At 36.5% G+C, this 16,777-nt stretch overlaps 1 protein-coding gene across 1 annotated transcript in view; it reads left to right on the top strand.

Annotated features, from left to right (window-relative positions):
- SEC24B (SEC24 family member B) overlaps positions 1–9,055 on the top strand; it is a gene marked incomplete at its 5' end in the record, with an annotated part of 39,431 nt that extends 30,376 nt beyond the window's left edge. Inside the window, 6 exon segments of the mRNA XM_010181884.1 lie at positions 1,044–1,219; positions 2,813–2,950; positions 5,076–5,180; positions 6,242–6,334; positions 6,899–7,002; positions 8,229–9,055. Coding sequence (XP_010180186.1) covers positions 1,044–1,219; positions 2,813–2,950; positions 5,076–5,180; positions 6,242–6,334; positions 6,899–7,002; positions 8,229–8,343 — 731 coding nt within the window.
- Between the last annotated feature and the right edge of the window lie 7,722 nt (positions 9,056–16,777).

Raw genomic sequence — 16,777 nt, 5'->3', positions numbered from 1 at the left:
GTAGAAAAAGGTTGGAGTGGAGCACACTGAAGCCTGAGCATGCAAAAAAATGAAAAAATCGAAGTTATACCAAAACTAACTGAAATTCCTTAGTCTGAATATTTAGTTGACTTTAATGTCTTCAAAGAAGCCTTCTTACATTGTTCTTTAGAGTTAATTAAAGAAAAAGAATCATAACACACTTGGATCAAAACTCTCATTTTTGTATCATCATCATCATGGTTGTTATCTCAAACTTTAGGATTCTGGTATTACTTAAGAAACAGAGTGATTCAGTTTAGTGAGTTGCTGGAGACTAAAAGGGAACTTCTGGCAACACTGTATCTGAGACATGCACTAGTTTTCTATACTTCCACCCTGTTGCTGAGTGTGGAGGGTTCTTACTTGTCCTCTACTTGTGGGTCATAAGTAGCTGTTTCACAGACTGATCTCTGCTATTGAATGTGTATGGCTCTGTGCAGCATTTCAGTATACGCTATGTTGTACAATAATAGTCAAAAAAATTAGAATAAATAAATAGTACTTCTGTATCTCATGTGAAATGTGCATTCAGTCCAGCAGGTGGCTTCCTCCAACCAAAGGATTTGCAGCCCTTTCTCAGCAGAGAAAGATGAAGCTTCATTTTCTCTAATCATAATTATGCCACTGAAATAATGGAAGACATTTCTTGTGGGGAAAAAAAATAAAAAGTAATTGCTGCAAATCTTATCTTGGAGGTAGGACAGCAAAGAGTTTCATCGATAGCTAAGTTATTTGTATAAGGTTTAAAACAGGATTTACATTTAGTCTTGAGTATGTAAACAATTTTTTAAATTCTCCAAAAGTAGGAACTAGGGAGCGGAGACTGGCCACTCTGTATTTTTTAAGCATCATGAAAGTGAGCATCCATGTGGGCAACTGTCTTACTTACTCCTAAAAAAAAGACTTATGACCACAGGTGTCATTTTTTTAAAAATCTTAAAGTACCACCCAAAAGCCCAACTAATATTTTCAAAATGCAAGGGAATGAATGAGTAACTTTTTGTATGTTTTTAACCCAACAGCTGTGGATCGCTCAGTTTCATCTAGTCTTGCAGATGCAAGAGATGCCTTAGTTAATGCTGTGGTAGACTCCTTGGCAGCATACATGTCAACTGCCTCAAATCTGCAGCAGTCCATGCTGATAGCACCAAATTCCCTCAAGCTGTTCCCACTGTATATTTTGGCCCTTCTCAAACAGGTATGTATAATCTAGTGCATTAGTGTTTGTTTGATATTAAATTCATTGTTCCATTTGAGGAATTCTTCAGCTGTAGGTCTAGCAGTGTCTGCACTTTTTTAAAATTATTAAAACAGTTGTCCTCTTTGAGCTTACAGGACTTTCATATAAAAGATAGCTGTTAGCTTATTATAAATGATTAGTGCGTGAACAGTTTATGGGTGTACTTGCTTTTGATTTTTCTTTTTTTTTTTAACAAGGAAAATAAATATATGTATAGTAACAATTAGCATTTTTCAGACTTTGACAGCTCATTGGCTTTGCCCATAAAGATTGTTGTAAGCTGCTTGTTAGTACTTTTTCAATTTTATTTTATGAAGAAAAAACAAGTCAAATATTTTTCAATGTGTAAACTTCATACTTTAAAGTATCAAGAAGGAAAAGTAGTTACCATGGAGATAGAATTAAATCTGTTACAGAAACTAAGGTGATAAAAATTTCACATAGAAGTAGTTACTGCTTCTTGATATTTTCTGTTTAATATATTCGTGTTACCAAATATCATACTTAAAAATAGAGAACTTTCTGCAGGTTTTTGTTATCAATAAATCTCATAGCTTGAAGATTATAATCTGTGACAGTTCTTTGTTTTCTTATAATGGATAAAACTTTATGTAAGTTTGAAGTAATTCCTAAGCCAAAGAAAATAAATTATTATGATTGGATTTCTTATCAGTCTCTATACTGATTAGAACTTTTTGGTACCTGCATAAGTGATGTAGTTAATGGTGGGGAAAAACAGAGCATGTATTATCAAGAGGATCTGTGTAAAAGGCAGAAATAAAAATTACTGAGAGGTTGTTTAGTTTGTCTTGTCTTTTTTAAATTATCTTTGCTAACAATAATAAAAAAGCTTAGGATACAGAGAAATGGAAACCAAAATGCTTTGTGGCAGCCAAGGCAAAGAGAACTGATGTACTTAGCTTTGTTGTAGAAGTAAGTATGAACTTTGACTGTAGGAATAGTCCCCTTAAATCAGAATATGCTGCTTACTCCATTGTGTTGCTTCTAACAGAAGTTGCTTACCTATTGCTTCTAAAAGAGATCTGAAAAACCCAGTAGGAAAGACAGTTACAAAATAGATTTTAAGCTATCAGAGCTTAGTTTCTACTATAAATCAGGGAAGCATATTTCCCTTCCAGAGCTTTTCCTTAATGTTTAATTCTTGCTAATATAAAACCAGAGTTAATCTTATCCACAGAAGTATCTTTTTTGAACTCTGCTGGGCTCACATCTGCCCATAATATCTTGTATTGGTGAGTTTCACAGGCCAGTAACGTAGATTAAGAATAAAAATGCTGACCTCATCACATAAAAAATTCTATGCAGTGTAGAGGGGGGAATTTTTTCTTCTCCTTCATCAGTAAGAAGGGAGAATAGATTAAGTGTAAAGATACTGTATTAAATTTGTATTTAAGTTTCTGATGTTATCTCAATAAGCTACTCAAATCCTGTGGTTTATATCACATCTAAACAGTGTATTTCAGATTTTTTTTTTTGAAAGTGTCAAGCAAAGATGGCAAAGCTTTTTGTGACAACACTGTTCTCTTACAGAAAGCATTTAGAACAGGCACAAGTACACGCTTGGATGATCGCGTATATGCAATGTGCCAGATGAAGAGCCAGCCTCTTGTTCATTTGATGAAAATGATACATCCCAACTTGTACAGAATAGACAAGCTCATTGATGAGGTAATGTGTGAAGCCTGTTTTATAACATTTTCTGGTTTTAATGGTCTTTAAACCTGATGTTGTGCTGCAATAATTTAATTAAATTGTTACTGTAATGTAAACTGAGCATTTTCCCTAAGTTATTAAAAAAACTAAAAAGCATTTCTTTTCAAGTTTTGAGCTGCAAGCACAGTAGTGTGTTACAAACAGAACTATTGTTTTATTTCACCTTGTTTCAGTGGCCACAGTAATCCCACGTTTTTCTGTTACACAAAGAAAGCAGATAAAATCATAGGCACTGGAAACATCTCCAGTGTGGTTTTGTGTTTTAGAACTATCTGGGGGAAATGGAGGATGTAGATTTGGTGAGGGATTCTAGGTTTTGTATACTGAAACCAGATAAAGTTGCCTGCAATAACAAACTTCCAGTGCTTTCTCACAGTGATGTGGGTGAAACAGAGTTGTACTTCTAGATGGTCATGGTCAGACTGAGGAAGCACTTCATGGACGAAACCAGGTTTTATTAGTTTGCCTTTTACAGAGGCAGCATAGGATATGGATGCATTTTTTTAATAGTAAGAAGTAAGGTGGGATTTTATTTAAGGTCAACATCAGTTGCAATTGCAAAAATAAGATGTTTAAGTAAATATTCATGTTCTTGTTAGTCGCTGGCTTTGGAAAAGTGTACGTAGGAGTTCATTTTCACATGTCATACAAGATTATAATGTAACTTGAGTACTTTCTCTGGCAGTTGGTATTGTTCAGCACAACCTATGAGCTATCTATAGTCTTCTTCTAAGGTATTTCACAAAACTCCTATCTGCAAGTCTAAACCCAGTGTTCCTCAGTGGAATGGATTAGTTTGTCTTTTTAATACCTCTCCCCACCCCCCACCTAGCTTTTGAGAAGCCAACTTCTTCAACCAACCTTGTTAAGTTTTTTGTGGAACTTCTGTGAAATACTGTATTCAGTGTGCGAGTGCTGTAAAGAACCGGCAGCGTCTTTGGGAGATCCAGTTTTATTAGCAAAGTTTTTCAGATCAGTTCTTTCTAGTGGAATAATACAGAAAATCTCTCATTTGACCTACTGAAATTAATTGACATTTTAAATTGACATAGCTAATCTGCTATTTAGTACTATTTCAGTTTAAAGTATTTGAGACAGAGCCTGTTCTTAAATTTCTTGTTTCTTTAGGAAGTTATATGATATATATTACTGATTTTTTTTTTTTTTAGTGTTTTTGCTATTTTTCTCTTAACTAGATTCTTGAGAGCATTGAATACAGCCTGGAGCTTTTCCAAGTAGAATTCAGTAGCTTCATTTTCATCTTTATGTATAAATCCCAAAAAAGCTTCTAATCTATTGCATTATAATATGGAACTTTTAAAATAGTGATTTTGTTTTTTTAAATAATCTTTTCCTGTGTGGACACGTTCTTAGTTTCTGGGCTGTTTTTCCCCCTACCTTATTTGCAGAGTGCTTTACAGATTCTTAATAGATATTCAGCCTATTTTGGTACTGGGGAGGAAAGCAGCTTTAATCTGCAAATACTGAGAATTTGGGATTTTTATTGGTTTTGTCTGGTTTTATTGCTGGAGGGAAGGAGGGGGTTATTTTTTAATTAGCGTCATTGCTAACAGCCAGATTGTTTAATCAGATCAGTCACGGTGCTCTGTGACAAACCCATGCATCCCTTCAGGGAGGGTGTTAAACCAAGTAACTTTCTGTTACTTGAATGCAGTGCAAGGGTGAACCCTTACAGGGAGTAGAATTTGGTTTTTCTGCTCTCACAACATTTCTAGTAAAGTTGAATGCAGTGAAAAAAAAGGTTGCTTGTTGAAAATTTAAGTGTAATCACTAGAATTCCTTTGGAAGTTTGGCACCTATAGCATGACAAATGTTATATGCACAGCTTAAATGAACTTGCATTATTCTTTTTTAGGTAATAAAGTAGCCTTTAGGTTAACGTTCTCAACCTTTTGAATTTGTCATCATTTTAGGCTTAACATGGCATTTTGTTACATGAAAAATCCTCAAAATTTTGCTAGAGATTAACAGTGTTTTTTCCTGTTTTACTTTTTTTGGTTAAGGTAAAAAACAGGATTTATTTATGTTCTGATGTTGTTGTGTATTTCTTCTGTTACAGAGTACGATACATGTAAATGACAGAGTTGTTCCTCAGCCACCTCTTCAGAAGTTGTCTGCAGAGAAGTTGACAAGAGAAGGAGCTTTTCTTATGGATTGTGGTTCAGTAAGTTACTGGTTTGACACATGTGTGTACTGAATTATTAAAAGCAGTCAACTCGACAATAACAGTGTAGTGAATCAGCATTCCAGGTAACCTGACAGCAATTTGTGTTCCAGTGAAAGGCTTTCATATTTTGATCAGAGGAGTATCTTTGAGATTGCATATTCAGGCTTCAGCTGTTAATTTTTTCATGCTAGACTGATGAGAATACACCACGAGATCACATCAAGTTGTTTTGTTTGTTTGTTTGTTTTTCTGGAAATAATGGATTTGCGTTTTCCAAATTTTTTCTTAATGGCTATTAAATTGTAAGTACTACATTCTCTCTAACAAAGCACTTCTCATTGGTGCAGGAACCTTCTGAGTTACACACAAATATTAAGTGGTATTATGATTTGTGGCATGTGTGACATAAGAGTTGCAAGAGTGAGAATTATGGGGAGTAAGCAAAATCTGTAGATACAGTTTAAGGTATTAGTGGAAGTTACAGGAACACACTAAATTGGATAAAGTATTGTGCTACTCGAATAATATTATAAAACATTCTACTCTAGCAGCAGTCTAGAAAGTGCTTTAAATCTTGTGTGAGTTCAGGGACTGAGTGTGAATGTTAAACTAGCTTCTGTTTCCAGATGTCTGAAATAATTGCTATAATGTGTTTTCATAATTACTGCTTTACTTCTTTAGACTGGGAAGTCAGTGTGCAGTAACTGACACAGTGGTGTGACATTGCAAACTTTTAGTTTTTTTTCTTTTAGGAGGTAACACGGGGAGTTAGTGCATTAACTATTCCAGCTGAGATGTGTCCTGCATCCTCATTCTTTCAGTATTTGCATTCTACCTTTTTTTTTTACACTTAATAATCTTATTACAAATCCTACCAATGTATTAATAAGTAAATGTACAAATAATTAATATAGAGATGTATATATGAATTGCAACTGGAGTTTTTAAGTGATTCATTTTCATGAAAGATATTCTGGTATTCCAATTACATCACTGCTTGCCTCTTTCTCCAAAATGTATGCAAGGCCTTTACTAAAACTGAATCTGAAATCTTGCAGATTTTTTACATTTGGATTGGAAAAAACTGTGATAACAACTTCATAAAAGATGTCCTTGGATACCCAAACTATGCATCAGTACCACAGAAAATGGTAGGCGTTTTAATGAGCTGTGCTGTATAGTGCTTATATCTGGAATCTATACTTAATCTATTTTTTCTCTATTTTCAGTTTTCAATTATGTAACTGAAAATTAGGGGGGTTTTATTGGGTACCTTCTAACAGGAGGCAGAACAATTGTTTTGCATTCCAGAAATGCCAAAATGTACATGTTTACATTCTTCCATTGAGAGCATTTGACAACTTCTATGATATTACTGCTTTTATCATTTTTATGGGACTACATGTAGGCTTACAAGAAGAGGATAGAATTTCATAGAAGGAATACAAAAAATCTATTCAGAGATGTTAATTGTTAAGATTAGAGTTATTTTATTGATTATCATGGTTTTCAGAAACCTTTTGTTCTCTGAACATGATGTACAATACCAAGTCTATCTTTTGCCCCTTTAAAAGCCAGTTTAAGTTAAAGATGAGATCCTGCTTCCTACAGAAGTAGAAATTGTGGCTTGGGTCATGTTATGACTATCAGGATCTGTTTTTTAGAATAACTTTGATAGTAAAAGATGATTACTTCTTTCAATTACCTTCAACCAGACACAGCTTCCTGAGGTAGATGCGCCTTCTTCAGAAAGAACACGATCTTTTATATCTTGGCTTAGAGACAGTAGACCTTTAAGTCCGGTTCTCCAAGTAGTAAAGTAAGTATTTCTGTTAGTTACTGAGTAATTATTGGCAACTTGTATTTACAATTTCTAATTGACACTGATGGAAAGTGGGAATATCTAGCCCAGAAAAAACTGAGTAACATCCTCTTTGCAGTTGACACAGTGCTGTTACCTAAAAACCTTTAGCAACAAAGGTCATCTTTGAATCCAGTGCAAATTCAGTTACTAACAGTTTTATTGGTAGGAATTAGTATATTTTGTATATTTTTGTATTGTTAAGAATATACGGAAGCAGTAAATATCCTTATGATCAATGGTATAAGCCAGGTTAATTTCTGGTATAGCTTTTATAATTTCAATACATGCACATAAAAAAAATTAAAGTAAAGTTAATAATTTGTAGATAGTTTAATAGTTGTACGTATTTGTTACTGAGCTCATAGGACAGCAGTTGATTTATGGCATGACGCAAGTTCTGAAGCCTTTTCAAGCCCACTTAACGGAGTTTTAAGTTCTACAAAATGTTTATGCTAGAGTTTATATTTTACTTGTCATCTCTAGACTACTCCGTTTACTGAGCCTGATGGGAGATCACATTTTAGAGAATATGATGACTTTCTTACTCAGATAAATAATGTTTAAATGTGAGATTGAAGCTCTTCAATGTTGGCATTGTGGCTACTGCTTGAATTGTGAACAGTGCTGAGACACCATATGAAATAACAAACCTTTTCTGCACACTGAGCTATACCAGCACAGAGGACTGTGTCCCAGAAAATATCTGCTTTTTCATAGCAAATTTTTATTGAGACAGTATTTTTGGATACTAGATCTTTGACATGTTTACTTCCTCTGTTCTGTTGCTAAATAAGAAAAACTGAGAGGTGGGGAGAGATTACATGTAACCAAAGATGTGAATTTTCCATTTTTTAAATCTTTATCAGGATTTAGTTTAACCCTTTCAGAATTCATTGGCATCAGCATATTTGTTTTAACTTCTAAAACAAAATATTTCTTTTTTGTGGGGTTTTTTTTTCCAAGATATTTTAAATGTGATTTCTTCACTCCTTCCATCTTATACTTTAAAAGATGCTGGTGTTTGATACTGTCTTACAGGCTTTAGTATTTGGAATTGTAGTATCTTTGGACTGAATCCAAAGGACAATAAGCAATTCATTAGAGCTTAAGCCTCTGCTTGAAATTACAGTACACTTGTTTTCTCAATGTTTGTACTAAAATACCTTCCTCTCTTCTTTCAGAGATGAGAACCCTGCCAAAACAGATTTTTTTCAACATCTAATTGAAGATCGGACAGAAGCAGCTTTCTCATATTATGAATTCTTACTTAATATTCAACAGCAGATTTGTAAGTGAATAAGGAATAAAAAGAAGAAAAATCCTGACTTCAAGTAGAAGCATGGGCCGAGACAAGCATATGTGAAGATACAAAAGTGGATGCTTGTTCTTCACAACATACAGTGACCAACACTGTTTTGGAAGCTTTACAGCTAAAGGAGTATACATTTCCAAAAGAATTTTACAGATTTACTTCAGTCTAAAAGTGCTAGGAGTGATGGAGCTGTTTCACTAGTAAACTTTGAATTGGTTTATACACGTTTCCAGTTGTGCAGCGGTATGGTGCTCTGTTTATTGCAAGCTGGTGAATTTATGTAGCTATGTGGGATGATAATTCTTAACAAAATGTATAATTAGGTAAAGCCTTTTTTCTTACATTTATTATAGTAGCCCTTCCAGATCCTTAACAGAGATGTCAAAGGGCAGTGCTGTATGTTGGTTGTTTATATGAATTTCTTTTTAAAAGGAATGATTCATATTTACTAAAGACTTCAGCGAATTCCCTGTGGAAGCTGTAGAGTTTAAGTAAAGTACATCAACTGTAGAAATAAAATATATAATGTATATAGGTATTACATTTGTAAAGAAAATGTAAAAAATGTAACTAAAAAAAAAGACTTAGCTCAGTGTGTGGAATTGTTGAGTGCTCAATGATGAATTGTTTTGTCCCAGGCTAGACAATGAAGTTGACTATTAAAACATACTAAAAAAAGTATCCGTGTAGAAAGAACACAGCTGCTGCTTTTGTTAAATTTAGGTGAATTTATTTATGATTGGCTTACTAATTAAAAATATTTTGCTTTATCACGTGTTTTTATATTTATGCAAGTATAATCGTTTTGCAACTGAAGTCTTACTGAACTGCCTATTGAAGTGAACGTGTTTACCACTTTATTTCACAGACTTCTGGAAGGGAGGAGAAAACACTCCATAGGCTGAAATGAGCTATTGATAAAAAGCTCTGAAAACCCTTCTTGCTTATTATCCTAAAGAAGGGATATCTGTTAACCTTGTTTTATGTTTTGTAAACTACTGTAGTCTTAGTCCAGGTTTCTGTAACTTGTGTTGTCTACCATTTATAGTAAGCATGCATAATCACTCACACTTGATGGTTTCATTTCTGCTGTGGTCTAAAGAAAAAAAAAAAGGGGGGAGAGGAGTAAAAATGAACTACCTTACATCAGTGGAAGGAAAGGCTTTAGAATGTCACGATTCAAAATGTAATCACACTGCATCTTTCTGAAACTTGGTCTTGCTAATATTTTGGTAATTCAATGTTTTGGGCTTTTTGATAGATTCATCCCAGATTTTTAAATTTGGTTGTTAAGTTGGGATTTAGTTGTTTTTTTTTCTTTAGAGGCACATTAGAAATAATTCATAAAGCACAGTCACTCATACTTAGTGTTCTGTTTGTTTATGTGTTTGGTTTAATGAAATGTGACCACAATGAAATAATTAAGTACAAAAAAGTAAATGACAATTACTATGATTACATTTTATTTTAAAGTAGCCTTGAGAATGCTAACATTGCATTTTAACTGCCATAGCCCCTGAATCAAAGAGTCAAGAAAAAAGTACTAGCTATGATTTGCAAATGCTTTAAAAGCTACACTAATTAAATTCTGCAAATGGTGTTATTCTGCATGTTAGCACAAGCTCATTGTTTGGAGAAGATACCTTATAAGTTAAATTTGTGTGTTGTCCTTAACTAACCAAAGAGTACTTAAGAGAAACTTTCCATTTAGTAAATTAATTTATCATGTAATAAATGTCTGAGGCAATGCTGAATATTGTGCCTAAATCAGACCTCCAGAATTTCAGTATTTGTAGATTAATTTGCACTAGGTGAAAGCTAAGTGCTGCTGAAGAGCGGGACATAAAAATAATCTGTGATTGCAAAGACGAGAAGAGCACGTTACAGTTTTAAATGCCCCATGATAGATGCTTCTGACTTGTGAGCTTGGTATTGAGTATCTGGGAACATACTATGCTGTGATTAATTGCAACGTATTCTGTAAAACCATTTCTTAAAGCCTTATTCTTCTATGGTTTTTGTATATAAAAATTACAAAAAGTACATCTTGAGAGCTATTTGTTCACTAAAATTATTACATGGACCAGAGAATTTACTTTTTTCCCACTAATGGAGCACATCTCTGTTCTGACTGATCTTTGGTTTAAATTTTTAAAAGACAGTCTCATAGAAGTATCTTGAGTTTGAAAGATCTCAGGATTTACTGTAACAGTTTTGGTGTTTTGAACAATAAGTATCTGTAGGCATGGCAAAATATTTTTTTAAAGACAGTTTTACTTATGGTTTGGATCAAACCGCTGTACCAGAAGATACATCATGCCAAAGGATGAATCCCTACCAACGGATGCACTGTGAAGCTCAACATGCTTTTTGCCTATGGAGCAAGATTTTGGAGGAGAGATAAGGGGCACGCTTACTTTATGTGAAGTGCTAAACTGTCCAAAGAAGATCTCTGGCCATTTTAGGGATTGAACTTTTCCCAAAATGCCTTCAACACTGCATAATATAAATCATGCCCAGTTCATAAGAAATTTTAAGATTTGCTGGGCAAAATGTTTCACAGCCCCAGCTAAGTAAGTCTTTAGGGGATCGGTTCAAGTTCTCAGCATTTTAAATCCTGACAGTGGGTGTCCCTTTCCATGTCATAGTTCTAAAAGCAGGATCTTGTACCTCTTTTCCTGTCCAAGTAGCATGGGAGTTCCTGTTGGACAGACTACAGTCCAGGAAGCTCTTACAATGGCAGAACACAAGATGCAGCTCCCAGAGAGTTATTTCTAAGCTTAATTCTGTATTTTGTTATTAAGCTTGTTAATTAATCTTGATGTAGAGCTTTGTGGCAACAGAGAAAAGATGACCAGGTATGGGTGATTTTGGTTGGCTTTGGTTGTCTAAATTTTTTTCAGATATTGAAAAGGTTTTTTCATTACTGTTGTTCTTAAAAAGCCAAAATAAGTTGTTAGTAATTTTGAGTCAAAAGCTCTTCGGTAATTTTACATGTGGAGTCTTACAAAATTTTCAAGGTATGGGACACAAGAGGGTTTATGAAGGAAGAATCGCAACCTCAATCACTGATTCCTGTAGTTAAACGTATTAACTTATGCATAACAGTCCTGAAAGATCTCATTTTTATTTCGGTGTTAGTGTATTTTGTCAGTGCTGTATTCTGATGGGAGGCAGCATGTAACCCTGCAGAAGCTTAGTGACCAGTTTCAGTAATAGGACGTTTGGAGATCTGAGGCTGTAAGTGTCAGTGAATTTATGGAATACCCCAAATACATGCTAGTAACTATGTCAAAAATTAGTTTAGTGACTTTTTGTTTAATAGCAGTTCTTCAGATTTTAATACATATTACATCTTTTATGTAATTTTTTTTCTGGTAGTTTACTTTTTTAATAAAAAGGGTGGAGGGGTGTCTACATACACTGTTGCTTCTCAGTTTTTTCATGAGTGAGGTAGAATAAAATCACTCTTTCTCAGAATTGCGAAGGTGAAGTTCTAACAAGAAGAGTGTAACAGTAATGCCTGTTGGACCCAGATAGTTCCGAGATTTAACGTAGGGGATTTTTTTATATAGTTGTGTTGGGAATTTTAAAGGGGGGGGTGTGTAGACTGGAATGAGTCATTGATGCATCTTTCTTTACCTGTCAGTTCATAGAATGAGAAAAGCACATTTCTAGCAGCCTTGCATGCCTTTACTTAAACTGACATTGTTATATTCAAATGCAGGAATCTGCGAAGTGTGGTTACAACTATTGCAAATAACTGTCATTCAAAGTCTGTCTTGAGAACATTTTGGTTTTCCTCACAAGCTACTGACAATGCCTTTTCATGACAAATCCAAAGGCATCCTACTTGTTCAAATGTAGCAAGAGAATTCTCACGTGATTAGTGACCTGTAAAAGAGATTATTACAAAAGCAATGAAAATTCAAATAACCACATTATAGGTGTTTCTTCAGTTTATGCTTGAATCCTGTATTCTTACTGATTTCCATTTGCAGGGCCTTTGATGTCTTTTCCTTTACAGTTTTGATAACTAGAAAACATCAAATACTTCACAGAATTATTTATTTTCTTCTGAAGATCCTTAAAATAGTGATGGAGCTGCCTAATTAGAAATATTAATTATGCATGAGATTTTAGGAGCTGCACACTTCTACAGAAGACAAATAGATGAATTCTTTCTGCTTTTCTTTGCCACTTTGATGTCTGAATGCGCTGCCTTCGTTATCTGAAGTAGAGCTTGGGGAAAGCCAGGAATAAAAGTGGAACTGGAACCACTGGGGGCTGTGTGTGTGTGTGTATGCGTGTGTGTGCACGCGCGCACTGGATGTCTTCGTCCAGCTTTCTGAGCACGTCCATAGCATCTGAAAGACTGGTGCTTTGACTGTCTATCCAGATGCTCAAGTGTAGCAATTTCTTGTGATATGGCTGTATTATGAAGTGCCTTACATGTTTATTCAAAACAAAAAGTCATTTGAATTTCCAAGCTCTCCCCATTTCCCCCATCCAAACAATTATTTCTGTTTACCAGAAACACTCTACTTAAACAAAACTAACTTATTCTTGGAGAGCAAGCACAGAATCTTTCAGCCTTCCGATCATATGTTTTGAAAGCTTAAGTCCCTGGAAAAAGAGTGGAAAGGGGCTCTGCGACCATGCCTGTGGCATCTCCAGCAGTGCGGATGGGATGGGTTGGTTCTGCAGGAGGAGCACAGCCATTGCGAAAACCAGCGCACGAGGGGTCTGTCAGCTGCTTCATCGCTCCCAAACTGCAGCTTAGATCGTCGAGCGGCACTGTCCATCCACCTGCTCTGGCATCCTGTCCCCTCTGAGTGACTGGTGTCGCATGGTCTGAGGTGAAATCTAATAATTTAGAGATCAGGTTGACATGTGAAACCCTGTCAGCATTTTTTGCTAGTCAGAATAACTGAGTATTGCTGACTTTAGATTGAGTCATTACTTCTAATGAAAAGTTTTGCAATCTGATTACCTGTCAAGAAAAGTACAATTTTTTTTTATTTCTGAAAGTTGCTCTGTAGCTTCCTGTGCTGAGGAGAGCAGGAGATGACTGCTTTATACCTTCATTGCTTGATAGGCTATTGTCATGTCTTCACCTTAATTTGCTTTTTAAGACTTTTAGTTTCTCTCTGTGTTTAAATTTTTAATGATATTCATCCATCCTCTGACACCACCTGCTAGGGCTGTACTTGAGATAGGGTGTCTGGTACTATGCAAGGTGTTGCAAAAGGTGGTGTGTGAACTGATTTACATAGAGGTGGGATATCACCAGCCTTTTCCCTTTTCTGCTCTTTTTCATCCTAATTTCTTGTTACAGTGAACTTTGTTACAGTAATACCTGAGTCTTCAAGTAAATGTGTGTTATAAAAAATAAGTTCTGTTATATGGCGTCCTGGAGGAGTTCAAAAGACAAATCAGAAACAAAACCTGTGAACTGTCTTCCCTCCTTAACGGCAGTTTCCTAAGATAGCAAGAAGAGTCTTTCAGCTCCTTACTTCAGAGTTTAGGACTTGCCTTAAAAAATAAATGGATGTAACCAAAATCTTGGAGAAACTGTGCATGTTGTGGAAAAGGTCTAGGCAGGGCTGCAGGGTTTGCTGAACCAACAGTTAGGGCTTCTAGGCTTAGAATTTTTAGAATTAATATGGTTTTGACTTTGTCTTCGGCTCTGGTGTTCACTTGTAATGACTACTCTGGAATGACAAGAAAAGCAAAGCAAAAAGAACCTGTGACTTGGTGTGCAAGGCTTCCTCTGGTATGATTAGTGTTTGCTTGTTTAAGAAGTAATTTGTTAATGCTATTTGCAGTTTTTGGACTGTAAGGTATTTCTTTCTTTCAGTTTTAGTCTTTCACCTTGAATCCACGCTGTCTGTGGTGTATTAGTGAAGTGTCTTGAGCTGTGCATAGCTATTACTAACTCATTTACTAGCACTGAGTACTTACACAGGGGTTTCACTGAGGACCCCTGACTACAAGGATTGCACTGTGCTGTGTTCTGAACAGCCTTTGCTTCCTATCCCACACAGATGACTTTAAATTTACATGTTCTCACTTTTTAAGCCTTGAGTTACTCAGAGGTCTCATGTAGGTCATTAAGACTGCCTGAGTGAGGAAAAACGCTTGGGCTAATACAGGGTTTTTAAACCCTTTTTAATACTTGAACTCTATCTCTGTGACAGATTGGTGCAAAAGGAGCCAGACCCTGAAATTGGCTTCAGCTCTGCCCAATGCGGGTGGGTGTATCAAGGGAAGAGGGAACAGCTGAAATTCTCCACTGTGCTGCTGCTCTGATGACAGATTGTCCTGCCTTGAGCAGGAGCTGGGCCTAGAATGGTTCCAGAACTGGGAAACCCTAAAGGGGTGATCTCCACCCATGTTTATCCAGTGCGTTGGTTTTGCATTTCTTCCTGGAACTGTGGCTGCAGTGGCAGCTTAGGCTGATTTCCCTGCACAGTGGTGCCAAAAGGGGAATCTCTGCCCTGTCCCCACACATTCCCACCGCCTCCTTTGTGGCAGTGGCAATGGTTGTGCAACGACTTGTCCTGAGATGCAGATATTCACAACTGGGCAGCCAAATGAACGCTTGGCAAAGATTCAAAGTATGCCTATGGCATTCATTCGCATCACCCTATACAAGCCATTCCTGTCTGTTTCAGCTGGCTCTTCCCGCAAGGTCCCAAGTGCTCAGCACCTTGAGGGATGGGGAATACAAACATTTTATCCGCCAGAAAATATGTTAGTGACAGGGACCTGGAAGCTCACAGGACTCTTCTCTTTGAGACCGGGGTTGTAAGGAAGGTTCCTCGCTGAAGAGGTGTGCTGATTTTGGTACCCGCTGCACAAATAGGCTGCTGAAATGGTACTGGGAGCACGCAATTAAAAACTGGTATGCCTCTTGCATAACTAGAACAAACAAAATTGAACTTGTGACTTTTAATATTAATGTACTGAAGCAACAGCCTTTGCCATAAATGCTATTCTGAATGAATTCCTAGTGAATCGGCCTTTATAATCATGCTGGGGTCAATTTAAATGTCAAGCTGCGGCCTTTCCCTCTTGGGCTGGTTCTTTATTCATCTGCAACTTTTTGGGAGATAGGCTCTGAACCATATTCTGTGCACTGATTTTCTGCCCAGTGCGAGCCACGTTTGTGTGTGCAATCCTGACCTGAATAATAGCTTACTGGTTAGCTTTTGAGACACTTATTTTTGTAAGAATTTATGCATCAAACATAAATTAATAAGCAAGAGAAAGAATACAAGAAAGCCTAAGCAATGAGACACAACACCTCAGAAGAGGGAGGAAAAAATTATGGCTGTGGATGATGCAACCTCCCTATAGTCGTGACTCAGGTCTCTGCTCTACTGACTTAATGCTCCAGTGCAATTTTGACAGCCTGGCAGCTCTGTAATAAGAGTGTAATTCACAATCGGCCACCCAGTCTAAGCACTTCTCCTTCCTTGAGTAAGAATTTATTTCTGTAGTTGGAGTCCAGATCTTTTCCCATGTGGTGGTGTGCCTTCCAGCAGTTTGTGGGAAATCTTATGGGCATGACCCACCACTCTAGAGAAAATCGAGCTTTTGTCAACTTTCTGTGTGAGTTGGTGTTAGGTCTCACGTCACTCTTCCTTTACTGGAGCTGGAGGATTGGTTTATTAGTATTGGCAGAGGTAATATTTTGCAATGAGCTCTTCTGTACTTCAAAGAGAGATTTTTGCTCTCTGTGCACTGGGAGGGAACATAGTTTTTGCTGGTGAAAAAGTTTGTCTTTACATTTAATGGCCACAGTGCTGGTACTGCGTCCAAAAAGAGCTAAAGAACTTTATATGCTCCCCTCTTCATGAAAATATAGGAGTTTTGGTTTCATCCTTGTGACTTTTGGGGGAATTCAGGCTGTTTAGTAATGACACAATGGCCTTACCTGGAATTCTGCAAGCAAGGCTTGAGATCTTAGCTCATATTTGCTGCTGAAGAGGGAGGATTTGCAGCAGCTTCTCATCACCAGATGTGAGATAAATCTCTCAGTGGAGACATGGTTCTTGGAAGATGTATCATGTAATTCTATTCCATTATATTTTCTTGTTTGAACTGTAGTATGCAATAGTTAAAAGAAAAAAACCCTAGCTTTTGGTTTTCAAGTAAGATACTTTGCAAGGTTTTGTTCTGGGGGATGCTGGAAGTGGGAGGAGGAAATCCTGCTGACTGAAGAAAGGTGGCATGGAACTGCCATAGGGAACCGGCTGTAATTAGGCTGTGTGTGCCTTCCCCTTCTGAACATATTTGGAATACGATGCATGGCAGCTTCGGTCACGTTCCTCTCCATGGTGACAGTAGAAATCTCTGCTCTCATAGTCTCAAAGTGCCTCTGACAGGCTGGTTTGTGAGACATGTCTGGAG

This window comes from Mesitornis unicolor, unplaced genomic scaffold (assembly GCF_000695765.1).
Source record: "Mesitornis unicolor isolate BGI_N332 unplaced genomic scaffold, ASM69576v1 scaffold19313, whole genome shotgun sequence".
NCBI classification, from domain to species: domain Eukaryota; kingdom Metazoa; phylum Chordata; class Aves; order Mesitornithiformes; family Mesitornithidae; genus Mesitornis; species Mesitornis unicolor.
This window is presented reverse-complemented; position numbering and strand designations above follow the sequence as displayed.